We start from the raw sequence: 20,369 nt of genomic DNA, 5'->3' as shown, positions 1-20,369 counted from the left end.
TGGACAAGATCCGTTTCCAGGTGTTTGTGGAGCGCTCAAGAACTCCGTCCACCAATACCAACGGCGGGCTGACCTACACGGGTCGGTCCCATCCGAGCCCAACCTCGTTCAGCCTCCGGAGCGACGACCTCGACCTCCCGCCGGGAGGACCCACGCAGATGGTGTCCCTGCGGCCCCGCGTGGCACCGGCCCCGGGCCCGCGGGACGGCCGGGCCGCGGTGCGCCTGGCCACCTGGGACCTTCAGTGCTGCTCCAGTGAAAAGGCCAACAACCCTGGCGTCAAAGAGGTCGTGTGTATGCCCCTACTGGAGAACGAGTGAGTACAACTAACGTGAGGGTTTGCAGGCTCGAAAGCCTGCTCCATCCTTTCTCCGATCGGGGAAACTGTGAAATCGGAGATGGTCGGACAGGAGGTCGGAGTTGGAACAACCCCCACAGATACAAAACCTCATCTCGTCGATTAGAAAAACCCAAAAACCACAGGGGGGGGGAATACAAGACCCCTCACCGCGGTAACTACTCACAACTACGCATAGAGCTGAGGCAGCAACAGCGACCGCGTCTACCAATTCCTACGTAATATGACGCGTTTGACGTATCACATAAAAAAACAACGGTTTTTGAAGCCTTGCTCAAAATAGTCACTTTAAAACTGGATTTTTTGCCGATATACTTTTTTAAACTGATAAAATCCTGCATTTTAATTTCAAAGAGCAATTTTCAGAGAATGTTATGTATAAATATTTTTAAAAACATTAACTTCCAATACGCACTTTAAGGCTCTTTGTACAGCATCTGAGCGGTTGTTCTGGAATTCAGTGTCTCCATTCCTCAATGGCAATCCAATCCTGTAATTCCCATCTACCAATTTGACAGACTTGGAGACGCGTTCCATGAACATGTGATCCTCTTTTGACATTTCCAGGCGCTCCTCATACTGACGTTCTGGAAATTCATATCTGATTTGCTGTTGCATCAACTCTTTAATCCTTACAACAGAGATCTTGTGGGCCATAACAATGGGCTTTCCAACCTTTGATACACTTGTCTTCCACTTGTCTTCCTTATATATGTTACATGTAAAACTAAAGCAAAAAATACGCTCCGTCGTTCGCGACGCATTTCTTCTTCGTCATTTCTTCTATTTGTCTCTAACTCAGGCTCCAATTTTTCATCGATCGATGCTTCCGATTTTGTGGATGAAACGGAATATATGATTCATAATTTTAGCAACATTTAAGATGATTGCGAAGAGCTCTGCCCATTCTGCCTCCATTTTGTCTGTTGGTCAAATCAAAACAAACTATACAGCGGCGTATTTATCCCTCCTCTTGCGAACTTAGACCCTTCTACTGATGTCTAAATTACATTGATGTCCGTGGATAAAGCATGATGTCCGCGGATGCTTTATCCGCGGACATCAATGTAATTTAGACATCAGTAGAAGGGTCTAAGTTCGCAAGAGGAGGGATAAATACATCACCCTCAGGGTCAAATCTCCTGATATACAAATGCGGCAAAATTGTGGGAAAATGGCTTATAAGTAGAAAAGTTATTATGCTTGCGTCAAAAAGTAAGGAGGAAATTATTATGCTTTCTTCATCGTAATAGTTGAACCAAAATGTTATACGTTGTAACAATATAGGCAACAAAAAAATATATTATGCTCTCAGAAATTTGTTACATCATGGACAGGGGTTTCCTCATTATTGCTATGGGTTTAATTACAACAAGAGGTTGAGCCGGCGGAACGCTTGCGCGGAAACTCTAATCACCATATTTCTAAAGTATAATATTTCAAAATCCACTGTCAAAACAGATGTCAAAAATGATGCGTGTACTATACCCCTTTAAAGCCAAGCCTGCGTTGGAAAGATATCTCAGCTGTCTTTGGCCTTATTTCTATAAATTAAAGATCATGTTCCCATATTCTCACATAGTCCCATAGTCTAATGGTACATGTGTGCCAAGTCTGCAGCTTTGAGTTGTGGCCATTGCATTGCATCTTAATGGTCTGACCAAATGGATTGCACCTTAAAAGTAGTTCATCATGACGAATGGTGCGTGGATACAAAGTTTCATGCATATTGCATTTTTCTTGTGGAAATGACGGCCTGTTGAGAATGTTGAACTTCAAATGCTTATTATACCACCACCTCAGGTTAATTCTTGTTTTTTGAATGATTCAAATCTAGCGGTAGCAGTTGGGATTACTCCTGTGTGCAGAATCAGACGTAATGCAAAGAGAGGGCAGCACCTATCTCATCATTTATATAGTCTAGTTGTAACACATAGTTAGAACTTAAATGCTCATTTTAAGGATGGGTGGCTTGGTTGTAGTTTTTCTAACACCAAGCTTGGCCGTGTGTTTTTTTTCAATATGTTTTGCGCTTTCTTTGTATGAATCTGTGGCTGGTCTAATTATGAGAACAGAGGCTTCATCTAATGCTGAGAATGCCACTGATTCTGTTAATTGTTGGCTTTGGGGTACCCCTCAGCTACCTGCATTTACACAGAGAGGGGATTACATTATTGGGGGTGTATTCCAAATACATAACTCCATGAAAACAGTGAAGAAAAACGACCATAGCCATCCAGAGCCTCTCAAATGCACAGGAAGGTGAGTTAGTCAAAGAAGAAAATGAAGGGGGTCGGTGTTTATTCAAGTACAATTCAATGTACCCGAATGAAAGTATATTTTTTGTAGATCTTTCAAATGTTTTATTTGTTTACAGCATGGACACCCAGGAACTGCGCTTCTCGCGTGTAATGGCCTTTGCCATCGACGAGATCAACAACAGCTCAGATCTTCTGCCGGGGGTAACACTTGGTTATAAAATCCATGATTCGTGCTCCTCGCCACCCATGGCTGTGCAGGTGGCGTTCCAGTTTACAAATGACCCTCTGTCTATGGATAAAAAGACTAAAGTGTGTTCGCAATCGGGAAGGGTGTTGGCTGTTATTGGTGATTCTGGATCAACGCAATCAATCAGCTTATCACGAGTCATCTGGCCTTTTGATATTCCACAAGTATTTACTATTTATTCTGAATAATTTATTTTAATGCCCCTCGTCTCTCAAAATGCATCATAAAGTTCATTTCTTTCCTTAGATTAGTCACTTCGCTACCTGTGCGTGTTTGTCTGACAAGACACAATACCCAACCTTTTTTAGAACCATCCCCAGTGACCAGCTCCAGGCAGAGGCTCTTGCCAAACTCGTGAAACATTTTGGTTGGACTTGGATCGCTGTCCGGTCTAGATCAGACTATGGTAACAATGGGATGGCGTCCTTTTTACGAGCAGCGCAGAAAGAGGGTATTTGTGTGGAATACTCTGAATCTTTCTATCGTACCGATCCACAGAGCAAGATTCAACAGGTGGCTGAAGTGATTCGCAGGTTCATGCATTAATTATTCTGATTGTGTTCAGTTAATATAAACCAATGTCAATATGCCGACCAAGATAATTTAAAAGGCATATAATGTTTATAAAACCTAAGCATATAAATTGTATGAAACCATACTATTATAAAAAAAAAATATTTTTTATATAGTAATGCAATCATACTAAATATGTTTTTTTTTTTTACATGCCTAATATATGTATGGAAATCTCTACAGGTCCACAGCCACGGTTGTCGTGGCATTTACATCCCCAGGAGACTTGCGGGTTCTGCTGGAAGAGCTGACCATACATCCCTCACCTCCTCGCCAATGGATCGGCAGTGAGGCCTGGGTATCTAATCCAGAGGTTCTGAGATTTCACCTACTTGTAGGAGCGATCGGATTTGCTGTTCCACAATCTAACATACCAGGCTTTAGAGAATACCTTCTAGATCTTTCCAGGCTTGCCAGCCTTCTGGTAGCCTGCTCACCTGGTTTGTGTGTGTAGCCAGGTAATCCAAGTGAGAACTGTGGCTCGGCCACAGAACACATCCGGAACCTCCAGCAATATCTCTGCAGCTAGCTAAGGATCCTGTAGACTCCCAGCTAGCTGTGTTTTAAATACTTAAGAAGTTAGGCTAGAAAGAAAACAGGCAAGAGCTGTGGGCTAAACAACTGGAATATCTAGTGTTAGGAGGAATAAGCTAACACATCAAACACGGTGAGGGAGCCAGCACAAGGCAAGGACGTCCGAAACCTCTAGACAGGAAGGAAAGAGAGGTAGGATAGTTTGACAAACACAGCCTTAGAGGGCACAGGCAGGACGACAAACACCAAGCAACACAAAATGTGTATACCTGCATTGGACCTCCAAGCAATTATTGCTTGCAGGTTCGATAAACGGATCTGTGGAGCTATAAACCAAAAAGAAATGCCATGTTAACAGCATGAAGGTCAACGAGGCCATGCGTAGGCTGTCACATGATTTATATAGCCTACGCGTCGCTCAAGTGAACTTGTTAATATAAGGTCTCGATCTGCGCGGAGCGCTAGAAGACCACTTTGCACTTCCACTTTCTTTACTGCAACTGGCATTCAGGAAGGAAACCAACATAACTAATTTGAGCTTTCTATAATCGCTGTTTCTATGATCTTGGGGCTATCCAAACATCAAAGAAGACCAGCATGCCGAAGATGATAATCTTTCCCTCATTGTAGTTCTCTGGTAGATCCCGTGCCAAGAATGCAGTGTTTGCAGTCATGGCCTCGGTTTGAATTGATCATGCTTGGTAAACTGTATTCTGTCCACAAGGTGGAGGTAATATCCCTAAAGGACAATACCGTGGCATTATATGCTTCATAATGCAACATTTTAGATATAGGCAGACTTGAAGCCACTACCTCCTGAGACTAAGCTAATCACTGAGCTACACGGACATAGCCATTAGCAAGGGTAGGTCAGATTTATTTTGAGAAGGAGCATTATTCCATACGTTGAGGATATATTGAACTATGTAGGTACGGTAAAATGGCATTCGGACACCTTTAAAAGTTGCATGCCGGAAGGAAACTATCAAAACTATCATTAACCATATTTCTATAGAATACGGTTTCAGAATATTTATCTTACTTTTGATAAATGATGTGTGTACCCCTTTAAGGCCGAGCCTGCATTAGAAACAGGCCTCAGCTTGGATAGGCGAACTTCATACAAATGCTTTGGTTTGAAATTTGGCGTGGGTATATTATGGAATCTCCTCTTAGTAGTCTTCGACAGCTGAGCCTATGTGTTTTGTTTAAAAAATATAGCTGTTTAAAAGTCAAGGACATGCATATATTTCAGTAAAATTGTATATCTCTGCCGTCTTTGGTGTTATTGCTATAAATTAAAGACCATATAGTCCCACAGTCAACTGCTACATGTGTGCCAAGTGTGCAGCTTTTACCACCTCTGGCACCAAATCAGTTTGTGTTTGGGCGTTTGGTTGAGTTGTGGCCATTGCATTTCATCTAAATGGTCTGACCATATCGGTTATAGCTTGATAGTTGTTCATCATTAGGAATGGTGCATGGATACAAAGTTTCATGCATATTGCATTTTCCTTGTGGAGATGGTGGCCTGTTGAGAATGCTTATTCAATTCTTATTATACCGCCACCTATGGTTAATTCTGGCTTTTGAATAACTCAAATCTAGTGGTAGCAGTTGGGATTACTCCCGTGTGCAGAATTTGACGTAATTCAAAAAGAGGGCAGCACCTATCTGACAATTTATATAGCCTAGTTGTAACACCTAGTGAGCACTTACATGCTAATTTCAAGGATGGGTGGCTTGGTTGCAGTTTTTCCGACACCAAGCTTGACCGTGGGTTTATTTTCTTTATGTTTTGCCCTTTCTTTGTATAAATCTATGGGTGGTCTAACAATGAGAAAAGCGGCTACTGCTAATGCAGAGAATGCCACTAATTCTGTTGATTGTTGGCATCGGGGTACCCCTCAGCTACCTGCATTTACACAGAGAGGGGATTACATTATTGGGGGTGTATTCCAAATGCATTACTACATGAAAACAGTCAAGAAAAAATACGGCAGCCTCCCGGAGACTCTCAAATGCACAGGAAGGTGAGTTCGGCAAAGAAGGAAATAAAGGGGGTTGGTGTTTATTTAACATTGAAATACAATTCAATGTACCCTAAGGAAAGTATATTTATTATGCATCTTTAAAATGTTATATTTGTTTACAGCATGGACACCCGGGAACTGCGCTTCTCTCGTGCAATGGCCTTTGCCATCGATGAGATCAACAACAGCACAGATCTTCTGCCGGGGGTCACGCTTGGTTATAAAATCTATGATTCTTGTGCCTCAACCCCCATGGCCGTGCAGGTGGCTTTCCAGTTTACAAATGCCCCACCTTTGTATAATAATAGTAAAGTGTGTTCGCAATCGGGAAAGGTGTTGGCTGTTATTGGTGATTCTGGATCAACGCAAACCATCAGCATATCACGAATCATCGGGCCCTTTGACATTCTACAAGTATTACATTTATTATGCAGAACTCAGCCATTTCTGTGCCCCTCTTTTGTAAAAATGCATCGTAATGTTAATTTGTTTCCTTAGGTTAGTCACTTCGCTACCTGTGCGTGTTTGTCTGACAAGAGGCAATACCCAACCTTTTTTAGAACCATCCCCAGTGACCATTTCCAGGCAGAGGCTCTTGCCAAACTTGTAAAACATTTTGGGTGGACTTGGATTGGCACTGTTCAGTCTAACTCAGACTATGGCAACAATGGGATGGCGTCCTTTTTACGAGCAGCGCACAAAGAGGGTATATGTGTGGAATACTCTGAAACAATCAATAGATATGATCCACAGAGCAAGATTCAACAGGTGGCTGAAGTGATTCGCAGGTTCATACATGAATTATTCTGATTATGTCCAGTTTATAAAATACAATGTCAATACGTGAACCAAGATAAATTAATGTTATATAATGTTTATGCAACCTTAGTGTTAACCATACAAAATCATTTATATTCATAAATCTCTACAGGTCCACAGCCACGGTTGTTGTGGCATTTACATCCCCAGGTGACTTGTGGGTTCTGCTTGAGGAGCTTACCGTACATCCCTCTCCTCCTCGCCAATGGATTGGAAGTGAGGCCTGGGTAACCCATTCAGAGGTTCAGAGATTTCACCTATGTGCAGGAGCGATTGGATTTGCTATTCCACAATCTAACATACCAGGTTTCAAAGAATTCCTTCTAGATCTTCCTCCTGCTAAGGTGGCTGCTTCAAGCGTGCTTTCGGAGTTCTGGGAGGGTGCATTCAACTGTTTGCTAGAAAAAAGTGAGAAATCTTGGAAATAGTGTTGAATAAGTGTAATGCTACTGATATCATAATACTACTAATAATGAATAATAATGAATAATAATTAATCATTTTTATGATCTATTTTTCGTTATTATAACATCTGTAAAAATCAATCATTTTTGGAGATGAAATTACAGTATTAGCTGGCTAACAAAATACTTATTTGACATCATCATACTTTTTTTGATTTTTTGGCGTTTTCATTAACAAAACATGTACTCCTGTTTGTCATTTTGAAGGCACTGGCTCAGCAGACAGAGTGTGTGATGGTACTGAAGATATACAGATGCTCCAAAACCCATACACTGACACCTCTCAGCTCAGAATCACAAACATGGTGTACAAAGCTGTTTACGCAATAGCACACGCTATACACTTTTTGGTGTGTAAGAAGATAAACTCCAAAATAGAATGTAATAAATTCATGAAAATTGAGCCAATCCAGGTGAATAACAATTATTCTTATTATTGAAGCAAATCCTTCAATAAGTTCAAAGTGCCACCTTTTTATGTACAATATACTTATGTCAATATCTTAATCATTGAAATCTTTTTTTTTTTTACTATTTTTTCTTCTTTACAGGTCCTTGATCAATTGAAAAGGGTGAATTTCTCTCGTAATGGTTACCATGTCTCATTTGATGCCAATGGTGACCCTGTGGCCTTCTATGAGCTGATTAACTGGCAGAAAATTAAGAACGGTGGTCTGGAGTTTGTGACCGTGGGACATTATGATGAGTCCCTTTCTCCTGGCCAGAAGTTCAATATCAAAAGGGAAATCAGTTGGGCAGATGGTGGCATAAAGGCAGGGAGGACATCATATTCTTTGATTCCTTCAATACAACTACTTCCAAACTGTGTGTAAAGCTGTTTGTCTATGTGTGCATCAGGTGCCTGTGTCCGTATGCAGTGACAGCTGTCCAACAGGAACACGCAAGGTTCTCCAGAAGGGAAAGCCGGTTTGCTGCTATAACTGTGTACCATGTGCTGAAGGAAAGATAAGCAATACTACCGGTACAACCAATGTTAATAATCATAATTCTGAATGAACTGATGTAAAAAATGTCATAATAGTAAAAACTGATTGTATATTTTCCCCCAGATTCATCTGACTGTTTCCCATGTCCAAATGAGTTCTGGCCCAATGCAGAGAAGAACTTCTGTCGTCTCAAGTTTGTTGAGTTCCTTTCCTTTAATGAGATCTTAGGAATTATTTTGGCAGCATTCTCTATCGCAGGAGCCTGTTTGACCATCATTACAGCCATAGTGTTATTCAACCACAGATATACTCCAGTAGTTAAAGCGAACAACTCTGAGCTAAGCTTCCTGCTGCTCTTCTCCTTGACTCTGTGTTTCCTTTGTTCTCTGACCTTCATCGGCCGTCCCTCAGACTGGTCCTGTATGCTTCGCCACACTGCTTTTGGGATCACCTTTGTCCTCAGTATCTCTTGTGTTCTGGGCAAGACAATAGTGGTGTTGATGGCATTTAAAGCTACAATCCCAGGTAGCAATGTAGCCAAATGCTTTGGCTTAACACAGCAAAGAATGACTGTAGTATCTTTTACATTTGTCCAAGTTTTGATATGCATTATTTGGTTGGTTCAGAAGCCTCCCTTCTCTATTAGAAACCTGACTACCTACAAGGAGATAATCATTTTAGAATGTGCATTAGGCTCAGCATTTGGTTTCTGGGCTGTGCTTGGGTACATCGGGCTCCTTGCCGTATTTTGTTTTGTATTAGCTGTTCTAGCCCGAAAACTACCTGACAATTTTAATGAAGCTAAGCTAATCACATTTAGTATGCTTATATTCTGTGCTGTTTGGATCACTTTTATCCCAGCTTACATTAGTTCCCCCGGGAAGTTCACTGTAGCAGTAGAGGTCTTTGCCATTTTGGCCTCTAGCTATGGATTGATTATCTGTATATTCTTTCCAAAATGTTTAATTATATTGTTTAGGCCAGAGAAAAACACGAAGAGACATTTAATGGGTAAAAAATGAAAAGTATTATTCTTATTTTTCTCATGAAAAAATGAAATGTAGAAAAGTCAACGTAACCTTCAGAATCATACACATTATATGTTTAGTGTAGGTCTTTGTTGAATATGCATGGAACATACTCACCTACTGCTCTTGCAATAATGTTCTACATTCACATTTCAATTTATACTTTTCATTATAATCTTTATTATGATTTAATTCCATAAATAATGCTATATTTGAGTCGGCCATGGTTGTTTTGTTTAATTGATGTGGTAATTTGTACAATATTATGAACACTTGTATTCTTATGTGTAATGTACAATTCATCCTTTGCAAGTGTCTTTTCATTTATGCACCAAATGTAAACACCTGGGGCCGTATTCACAAAGCATTTTATCTTACCGCTAGGAGTGCTCCTAACTCGCGCTAAAACATTTTACGTAGGAGTTTTTTCTTAAAAGTTATTCACAAAGCCGCTGTACTAAGGATAAATCACAAAGAGTGAACTAAGAGTGACGCGCCGTTGCTTACGTCAATTCTCGTGCACGAGTTTAGAAGCGGTCAGTTCGGTGATTGGTTGTTCAGACGAGCCCACTGAATCACCGAAAAACAAGGAAATAGCCTAGGCTAGAAATGAATTCCTATTAAGTAGTTATAGTGCAGTTAGCAGAATACACGCATGATGACAATTTTGTGCAGACCACGAGAATGACGTTGTAGCCTGCACGTTCAAGAGAGAGAGAAAGCAAACAATAAAAATACGTAAAATTTAAAATAAAATAAATGTTATGAACTACCTAAGTGTTGACTGATTTGTGCCAAGGTGTTTACCTAAAATGTGTTTTCAAAGTGATCCCTAAATGCCTGTCCACTCGGTTCCACACGGCCAAATTCCTTGTCATGTTGATCGCCATCATCATCATCATCATCATCGTCTGGCTGTGGAATGTTCCTCCGCTTGCAGAGGTTGTGTAGAATGGCACATACAGCGATTACTGTGCTTGCCCTCTCTTCGCCGTGGAGGACATGAAACCGACGTTTCATCTGCCCAATTCCTCTCTCCACAACATTTCGTGTATGTTTGTGTGCCCTAGCATATATGGAAGAAATCAGTAAACAATAATAAATATGGATTCGACAAATAAAAGGCATCAAAGAGCCAATACGATTTGTTTTACGCATAGGACTAAGCGTAATCTGCGTAATCACTTACATGTTATACTTTAACTGTGCTCCCGGTTGTGGATTGAGGTAGGGTGTCTCGAGCCACGTCTTGCATGGATAGTCACTGTCACCCAGCAAGTGACACCCAACTGGTACATCTCAAAAAGCTGCCTCAGACCGCACACCATTAAAATGCGCGAATCATGGGTAGCTGAAGCTCCAGGCCACTTTGCATCAACATCCAGTAGGCTATGTTCAAATTTGCAACAAAAACAACCTGTGTGTTGATGGAATGCACTTTCTTCCTACTGACGAACACGTCCTCGTCTTTTGATGGCGCAATTATTTTTATGTGCGTCCCGTCAATAGCACCGACCACACCGGGCATACCTGCAAGTGCCATGAAGTTGGCTTTGATCCTGTGTAATTGTTGAATGTCCAAAGGAAAGTTTATGGCACGGCTGACTGATGGTTGCGATATTTTTAAATCGTCGGCATTGCAAAGTTGCATTTCCCCTGTTGCTAAATAACGTAGTGTGGCCAAACATTTTATTTCGGGACTAATCTGATTATTCCTGTTAGTCGGGATGTTAATGCATCGCGCACTACTCCACAACAAGTTTAATACCCTAACATTTCGTCTCGCAGGCATTTTACGATACTTTGTGAATAGGTCTTACTGAGTCCTCTTGAGGACTTTTAAGCTCTCCTAGACTTAGGTGCTACTTTTAGGCCTAAAATACTTTGTGAATTGCTCTTAGTGAAAAAAGTTAGGAGTCCTAAATTTAAGAGTGACACGCCCATTATTTTTAGGAGTTACTCCTAAATTCGCCAGTTAGGACCTACTTTTAGCCCTAAGATCCTTTGTGAATACGGGCCCAGGTGCATAAGAGACCTTGGTCTAAATAGTAAATTATCCCCTTTTTTTATTTGGCTCCTTGCCAAATCAATAATCTATAAATATATTGTATATTTATCCTCCTCCTCATTGTCAATCCGCTTATCTGGGGTCAGGTTGCGGAGGCAGCAGCTAAAGCATGGGGCCCCAGACTTCCCTTTCCCGGGCCACATTGACCAGCTCTGACGGGGGGATCCAAGGCGTTCCAAGACACTGAGATATAACTCTCCACCTAGTTCTGGTTCTTCCCCGAGGTCTGCTACCCCCTGGTCGTGCCGGGAACACCCTCCTAGGGAGGCACCTAGTGGGCATCCTTAACAGATGCCCCAACCACCTCCATTGACTCCTTTCTAAGCAGAGGAGCAGTGGCTCCAATCCAAGTTCCTCACGGATGGTGAGCATCTCAACCTATCCCTAACGGAGATTCCAGCCACCCTCATAAGAAAACGCATCTCAGCCTCATGTATCCGCAATCTCGTCCTTTCGGTCATCACCCATCCTTCGTGACAATAGGTGAGGGTAGGAACGAAGACCGACTGGTAGACCGAGAGCTTTGCCTTGCAGCTCAGCACTCTTTTCGTCACAACGATGCGGTAAAGTGAACACAATACCGCCCCCACTGCCCCAATTCTCCGGCAAATCTCATGCTCCATCGTACCTTCACTCACGAACAAGACCCAGAGGTACTTGAAGTCCTTCATTTGGGCTAAGGACTAATTTCGTACCCAGAGAAGGCAATCCACCGGTTTCCTGCTGAGAGTCATGGCCTCAGATTTAGCGGTGCTGATTCTCATCCCAGCCGCTTCACACTCGACTGCTAGCCGATCCAGTGAGTGCTGAAGGTCACAGGCCTATGATGCCACATCATCTGCAAAAAGCAGTGTTGAGATTCTCAGACCACCGAACTGCAACCCCTCCCCATCACGACTATGCTTCAATATCCTATCCTTGAATATCACAAACTGGATTGGTGACAAACGCAGCCCTGGTAGACTGGGTACCGTTAAATCTGCTTTTTAAAACCAAGCTGGTTTTTCCCCCTGGCTCGCTAATGGCTGGTTTAACACAATGACGACAGGGAAGCGACTGCAAGCTAGACTGGATACCCCAAGCCCGTTCTGCCAGCGATTTACTCATCCTTCCATCTCCAGTTTGCGGTCAAATTATGCTCAAGGTGTGAGAGAACAGTAACGCAGCGATTGCAAGTTCGTTCAGATTTCCGACTCTCGCACAACTGTCAACCCTATGCCTGCTAACCTGTCGGCGATGTTCAACTTGAATTCCGTCTACACTGCCAAGACGCAAAACTTGTAAGCGAAACTAAATGTCGCTTACCTGTTTACATCACATACATGCGCCAGTACAGGGAAATAAACAAACATGTTGGATTATTTCCATGCGTCGGCAAAATATGTTACGTCTAAATACAATAACATATAAACAATAACATATTGTTTAGACGGTGACAGCGTTTTTGGGGCCTAAAAATGCAAAAATCTGAAATCACCCTCCAGAGTGGAAAACTTGAATACACTCCGCCGTAGCGTTTCCGTCTACACTGCTAAGACGCAAAACTCGTAAGCAAAACTAAATGTTGCTCACCTGTTTACGTCACATACATGCGCCAGTACAGGGAAATAAACAAACATGTTGGATTATTTCCATGCGTCAGACGTTCAACCTGCTCTGGCAGCCCTAATAAACTCTAATACAGTTTTTTCCTATTGTTTTAGGCAATTTACCTAAACCATGTTCACATTCCCTAAACACCTCACACAGTGAGCATACCAGTAGACCATGTGAACCAAACTGTGGTTACTTGCCCCTATGCTAAGATACAAATGCTGGCAATGACGCCTTCTTCCAAATTTCATGGATACCTGCCCCAGTCAATGTTCACTACCGGCAAAACGCTGTGGAACTACAGCATATTTTACCAATGTTTAGATACTCTGTTCAAAACAGTGAACTTTCTGTTCAAAACCTAACATGTTTGAATAAGAAAAAATATTTAGTTTATAGTTTATTTATTTTATTTTACAGTAATTTAGATTTTTTCCCCCCTGTGCACCATAGTTCTTGGTGAATTGGCATGGAATTACTTTTTTTACGTAAAAGCAACACTACATACAATGATCTGTACAGAACACAGAGGATAAGTTTTGCAATGCAAAACACCTGGTGGTCATTTCAGCTAAAGACCTACTCAGCTAAAGACCTACTCAGGTGTTTTACATGTAATTTGTGCCTCGTTGAAAAAGGGCCTTCTTTGGCATTTGCTTTGGACTTCTTTACGTAGTTGGTATAGGAAAATGGATGCAGCAAGAGCAAGAGCAAGAGGCAGAGGCAGAGGAAGAGGAGGAGGTGGAGGTGGAAGTGAAGGTGAAGGTGGAGTAGGAGGAAGAGGAAGAGGTGGAGGTGAAGGTGAAGGTGGAGGTGGAGGTGGAGTAGGAGGAAGAGGAAGAGGTAGAGGAAGAGGTGGAGGTGAAGGTGAAGGTGGAGGTGGAGGTGGAGTAGGAGGAAGAGGAAGAGGTAGAGGAAGAGGTAGAGGTAGAGGTAGAGGAAGAGGGAGAGGAGCAGCAGCAGCAAGGACAGTTGTATCTGATGAAATCAGAGCAACTGTCATCGACCATGTAATCAATCATGGTCTGTCCATGAGGGAAGCTGGTCTGAGGGTTCAGCCGAACTTGCCAAGATCAACGGTGGCATCAATCGTGAGGGTTTTCACACAAACTAACAGGTACTATACAGTATTTACAGCATTCTGACTGTTGTGTTTGTGATTTGTTTCTGGATCATATATTACGTACTTACTGTATGTAATTTGCATTACAAAAACTGAAAATTGTTATTCTCAGTTTCTCATAAAACACTTACAGTATTTACTGTATTTACAATTACAGTACATTTACCACACTCAATTGTGACATCTTTTGTGGGAGGTAAACCGACATATGAACACTGTCAGCAGATACTTGGCTTGGATTGTCATACTGTAATATTACAAACTTTATTACTGTAGTCAAAAGAAGTGTTTGTCTGTGTTTTTTCTCTTTTTTTCAATGCAACACTACAGGAAATCTATGCCAAACTGGAGGACACAGCAACATTTTATATATGCAATTGGCAATGCTTCAAGATGTTAGTGTTTTTTAGGTCATAGTGTTCTGAGAGGAAACATGTGTTAAGTTATGGCAGCATTGTTTGTGGTGTGGTTGTTGTAGTGCATTTTGCACCAAAGGTTAACAGATATGCAGAAGTGTGTGTCTCTAAAGCCCAGTGTGTTAAGTGATAGGGAAAAGTGACCATAGTATGGGTACATGACCGAAAACGATAGGAAAAAACTGTAAAGTCTTTCCACGAAATGTACAGGATATGTACAGATAGTATTACTGAACAGGGAAGGATCTGTAATTATGTTTTGGTTTTTGCTGAGCAGATAAGAGAAGAAGGAAGATTCTACGCATGCGCTCAGACATGGCGGTGTTGTGTGATAGTGTATCACAGCACCACCTAGCCGCCTGGCATGCATACCCAATCGAATTCCACACACTTTTGCGTCACCGTATGCACGCAGATTTCCTCCCGAAAACGCTTGTCTAAACATGGAATAAAAAGTGAAGACGGGAAGCCACTTTTGAGTCTTCTGTTCAGAGTGTCATCATGCAAACGTATAGCCTCAGATTCTTCAGTTCAATTAATTTTACATTTCTGCATTTTTAACAATGCTTTGCGCTTTTCATTCAGCTGTCACTTTATTTGTTTCCAACCATTTACATTTTCTTAAATGATGTGCATGTTTACATTGTTTATTCCATTTAGACTTTTGAACTTTTGTTCAAATCCCTTCACTTGATTTATGCCATTTAACGTTTCTTTATGTCTTAGTCTATGTGGCTTTATTAAAAAATATTTTCAACCTCACTTTGTACTACAGCACTCACCGCATTTTCTACAGGAAATGTATTTTCTAGTTTTGTATGCTATTCTCACTTTGCATGTGACAAAAAATAGACAGCAATGCCCTGTCTAACCCCCTGCTGTGACCTACTGGAAACCTAAGATAAATTAATAATTAACAGTTGCATGAAAGAAGGATAGTGACTTTTGCTTATCCCTTGTACGGATAATCACATTATGCGTTATAAGGTACATTAGACCGGTAGATGCAGCGGCCAAAAAATTACTGTTCGCCTAGAGCCCCCAAAGGGCTAAGATCGCCACTGGTGGTAGCAGTTGGGTTCTCTCCTGTGTGCAGAATCTGACGTAATGCAAAAAGAGGGCAGCACCTATCTGATCACTTATATAGCCTAGTTGTAACACCCAGTGAACACTTGCATGCTCATTTTAAGGATGGGTGGCTTGGTTGCAGTTTTTCTAACACCAGGTTTGACTTTGGGTTTATTTTTGTTATGTATTTTGCTTTCTTTGTATAAATCTGGGGGTGGTCTAATTATGAGAACAGAGGCTTCATCTTATACTGAGAATGCCACTGATTCTGTTGATTGTTGGCTTCGGGGTACCCCTCAGCTACCTGCATTTACAAAGAGAGGGGATTACATTATTGGGGGTGTATTCCCCATGCATTACTACATGAAAACTGTGAAGAAAAACTACAGCAGCCTTCCAGAGCCTCTCAAATGCATAGGAAGGTGAGATGGTCGGAGAATAAGAATAAGAACTTGCTCTATATTTTAACTTTGAAGCCAATTTAATGTACCCGAACGAAAGCATATATTTTGTATATCCTTAAGATGTTTATTTGTTCACAGCATGGACACCCGGGAACTGCGCTTCTCGCGTGCAATGGCCTTTGCCATCGATGAGATCAACAACAGCTCAGATCTTCTGCCGGGGGTCACGCTTGGTTATAAAATCCATGATTCGTGCTCCTCACCACCCATGGCTGTGCAGGTGGCGTTCCAGTTTACAAATGACCCTCTGTCTATGTATAAAAACACTAAAGTGTGTTCGCAATCGGGGAGGGTGTTGGCAGTTATTGGTGATTCTGGATCAACGCAATCAATCAGCATATCACGAATCATCGGGCCCTTTGACATTCCACAAGTATTTAATTTTTATTTTGCATAATTTTCTTTTCATGCACCTATTTTGTCAAAATACATCATAATGTCAAATTTATTTCCTAAGGTTAGTCACTTCGCTACCTGTGCGTGTTTGTCTGACAAGACACAATACCCAACCTTTTTTAGAACCATCCCCAGTGACCAGTTCCAGGCTCTTGCTCTTGCCAAACTTGTGAAACATTTTGGTTGGACTTGGATTGGCACTGTTCAGTCTAACTCAGACTATGGTAACAATGGGATGGCGTCCTTTTTACGAGCAGCACAGAACGAGGGTATATGTGTGGAATACTCTGAATCATTCAATAGAAATGATCCACAGAGCAAGATTCAACAGGTGGCTGAAGTGATTCGCAGGTTCATGCATTCATTATTCTGATCGTGTTCAGTTAATATAAACCAATGTCAATATGCCAACCAAGATAATTTAAAAGGCATATAATGTTTATAAAACTTTAGTTTCATCCATACTATTATAAAAAGGCATAGTTAATCATATAGATATTTTTTAATGATACAATAACACTCAATATGTTTATTTTTTGTATCAGCCTAATTTATGTATGGAAATCTCTACAGGTCCACAGCCACGGTTATCGTGGCATTTACATCCCCAGGAGACTTGCTGGTTCTGCTGGAAGAGCTGACGGTACATCCCTCTCCTCCTCGCCAATGGATTGGCAGTGAAGCCTGGGTAACCGATCCAGAGGTTCTGAGATATCGTTTGTGTGAAGGAGCAATTGGATTCGCTATTCCGCAATCTACCATACCAGGTTTTAGAGAATACCTTCTAGATCTTTCTCCTGCTAAGGTGGCTGCCTCACATGTGCTTTCGGAGTTCTGGGAGGGTGCATTCAACTGTTTGCTAGAAAATGAACGTGAGAAATCTTGGCAATACAATAATAATAATCTTGAACATGTTAATACTAAGCATAATTATATCAATTTATTTATTTATAGAGTAAATCATTTTAACTGTTATTCATTTTTATAATCCAAAATATTATTTTAAAACAAAATTATGTTTTTTAAATTATGCGATTTCATGTCACAACATATGCTCCTGATTCTCTTTTTGAAGGAACTGGCCGACTGGACAAAGTGTGTGATGGAACTGAAGATATACAAAACCTCCAAAACCCATTCACTGACACCTCTCAGCTCAGAATCACAAACATGGTGTACAAAGCTGTTTACGCAATAGCACACGCTATACACAATATTGTGTGTAAGAAGATAAACTCAGCAATACTATGTGACCAATTCATGAAAATTGAGCCAGTGCAGGTCATTTACATCTATTCATATTATTAAAGCAAACCCTTGAAGAAAGTTAAGTTCAAAATGGCACCTTTTTATTTTCAGTCAATATCTTAATCATACAATTGTTGTGTTTTCACTCTATTTTCATCTACACAGGTCCTTGATCAGTTGAAAAGGGTGAATTTCTCTCGTAATGGTTACCACGTCTCATTTGATGCCAATGGTGATCCTGTGGCCTTCTATGAGCTGATTAACTGGAAGAGAAATGAAAACGGTGGTCTGGAGTTTGTAACCGTGGGACATTATGATGAGTCCCTTACTCCTGGCCAGAAGTTCAATATCAAAAGGGAAATCAGTTGGGCTGGTGGCATTCAGGCAGGGAGGACAACATATTCTTTGATCCCTTCAATACAACTGCTTCCAAACTGCATGTAAAGCTGTTTGTCTACATGTGAATCAGGTGCCTGTGTCCGTATGCAGTGACAGCTGTCCACCGGGAACACGCAAGGTTCTCCAGAAGGGGAAGCCGGTTTGCTGCTATGACTGTGTACCATGTGCTGAAGGAGAGATAAGCAATACTACTGGTACAACCAATCTTAATAATCCTAATTCTGAATGAAATGATATATAACAAAATATTCAAACATAATACAAATTTATCCTAATTGTATGTCTTTCTCCAGATTCATCTGACTGTTCCCCTTGTCCCAATGAGTTCTGGCCCAATGCAGAGAAGAACTTCTGTCGTCGCAAGCTTGTTGAGTTTCTTTCCTTTCACGAGGTCTGGGGAATTATTTTGGCAGCATTCTCTATAGCAGGAGCCTGTTTGACCATCGTAACAGCCATAGTGTTCTTCCAGCACAGATATACTCCAGTAGTTAGGGCCAACAACTCTGAGCTGAGCTTCCTGCTGCTCTTCTCCTTGACTCTGTGTTTCCTGTGTTCTCTGACCTTCATCGGCCGTCCCTCAGACTGGTCCTGTATGCTTCGCCACACAGCTTTTGGGATCACCTTTGTCCTCTGTATCGCTTGTGTTCTAGGCAAGACGATAGTGGTGTTGATGGCATTTAAAGCTACACAACCAGGAAGCAATGTAGCCAAATGGTTTGGCCCTGCCCAGCAAAGAATGACTGTAGTATCTTTTACATTTGTTCAAGTTTTGATATGCATTATATGGTTGGTTCAGAAGCCTCCCTTCTCTATTAGAAACCTGACTACCTACAAGGAGATAATCATTCTAGAATGTGCATTAGGCTCAGCATTAGGTTTCTGGGCTGTGCTTGGGTACATCGGGCTCCTTGCTGTATTTTGTTTTGTGTTAGCTGTTTTAGCACGGAAACTACCTGACAATTTTAATGAAGCTAAGCTAATCACATTTAGTATGCTTATATTCTGTGCTGTTTGGATCACTTTTATCCCAGCTTACATTAGTTCCCCTGGGAAGTTCACTGTAGCTGTGGAAGTCTTTGCAATATTAGCCTCTAGTTTTGGATTGATTATCTGTATATTCTTTCCAAAATGCTTTATAATTTTGTTCAGGCCAGAAAAAAACACCAAGAAACATTTAATGGGTAAAACATAAAATATATTAGTCATTTTTTAAATTAAATAAATATTGTACTCAACATAAACTTCAGAATCATACAAAGTAAATATATATATATATATATTTTTTTTTTTTATGTATGTTTATTTTACATAAACATACATAAAAGTGTAGGTTTTTGTGGCATTGGCATTCAAAATACTAATCAAATATTGTCAATGCTTTTACATTTCAATTGGATGTGTTGTAATAATATCTACCAGGGCTTCCTGCCTAGCACTACAGGTTCCTCTGGAAGCTGGTCCGTCCTCGGATGTGAGACCAGATGGTGCTGGTGGAAGAGTTTAAAGAGCCGGTAGAGGACCCCTCCTGGCTATTGTACTACGGGCCCCCTCCGTCATTGATTTGGTACTGCCATATTACCGACTCACTATATCAAAAGATTTTTCAAAGCAATACTTTTCTATTACTATTACTGTATTTTTGTTTTGTCTAAAGTCCATTAATAATGCTATATTTATGTTTTCCATGGCTTTTTTTTTTTGTGTGTAGACTTTTGTACACACATTTTATATTTGTACACTATGACATACAATCTTATTTTCAGTGTATAAAATATATAATTCATCCTTTGCTTAAGTGTATTTGTGTCTTTTCATTAATACACCACATTTAAACACCTGGGGCCGTATTCACAAAGGATCTTAGGGCTAAAAGTAGGTCCTAACAGGAATAATCCGATTAGTCCCGGAATAAAATATTTCAGGCGATGCAGGGTCTTGGCGTTCCCGTAGTGCCCCGCTCCCACGAGCCGTGAACCAGCTGCAGCACCTGGGGACGAAGCGCACGGGGAACCAACAGCTGCAGAATGTTGTTCTTACCCCTAGGGTCCTGCCAGCTGCGGTGGACCACCCCGTTGTGGAGCCGGAAGCATCCCACTTCTGACACCACTGTAGCGTCGACCAGGAAGAACAGGGAGTCAGGCTTTTGGTCAAATAGGGGTTCTGTGCCTCATACACCGCTCGACTACAGAAACACCCTCTTTATTTAACTCCCCAACACTTACATAGAACAGCACACCTAACTAACACACAAGTCATTCTCGGTGATGGTGGCAACAATGACACACAACAGAACAACACACAACAATGAACAATCCCAACCCATTAACCCC

General features: G+C 41.3%; 2 protein-coding genes and 1 pseudogene across 2 annotated transcripts; all 3 read left to right on the top strand.

Moving 5' to 3' along the window:
• The first annotated feature begins 5,947 nt into the window (after positions 1-5,947).
• On the top strand, positions 5,948-10,223 carry LOC132475140 (extracellular calcium-sensing receptor-like; annotated as a pseudogene).
• A 4,436-nt stretch (positions 10,224-14,659) lies between these two features.
• LOC132474273 (extracellular calcium-sensing receptor-like) lies at positions 14,660-17,268 on the top strand. Its single transcript, XM_060074864.1, has 3 exons — positions 14,660-15,954; positions 16,075-16,369; positions 16,454-17,268. The coding sequence occupies exons 1-3, from the start codon at positions 15,641-15,643 to the stop codon at positions 16,763-16,765; spliced, it is 921 nt and encodes a 306-aa protein (XP_059930847.1). The 5' UTR covers positions 14,660-15,640; the 3' UTR covers positions 16,766-17,268.
• Positions 16,946-19,284, top strand: LOC132475139 (extracellular calcium-sensing receptor-like). The gene is made up of 4 exons (XM_060076137.1): positions 16,946-17,035; positions 17,806-17,943; positions 18,050-18,233; positions 18,333-19,284. The coding sequence occupies exons 1-4, from the start codon at positions 16,946-16,948 to the stop codon at positions 19,229-19,231; spliced, it is 1,311 nt and encodes a 436-aa protein (XP_059932120.1). The 3' UTR covers positions 19,232-19,284.
• Positions 19,285-20,369: the final 1,085 nt, after the last annotated feature.

The sequence above is a fragment of the Gadus macrocephalus genome, chromosome 16, assembly GCF_031168955.1.
Source record: "Gadus macrocephalus chromosome 16, ASM3116895v1".
NCBI classification, from domain to species: domain Eukaryota; kingdom Metazoa; phylum Chordata; class Actinopteri; order Gadiformes; family Gadidae; genus Gadus; species Gadus macrocephalus.
The sequence above is the reverse complement of the archived record's forward strand: the minus strand, read 5'-3'. Positions and strand labels throughout refer to the sequence as shown.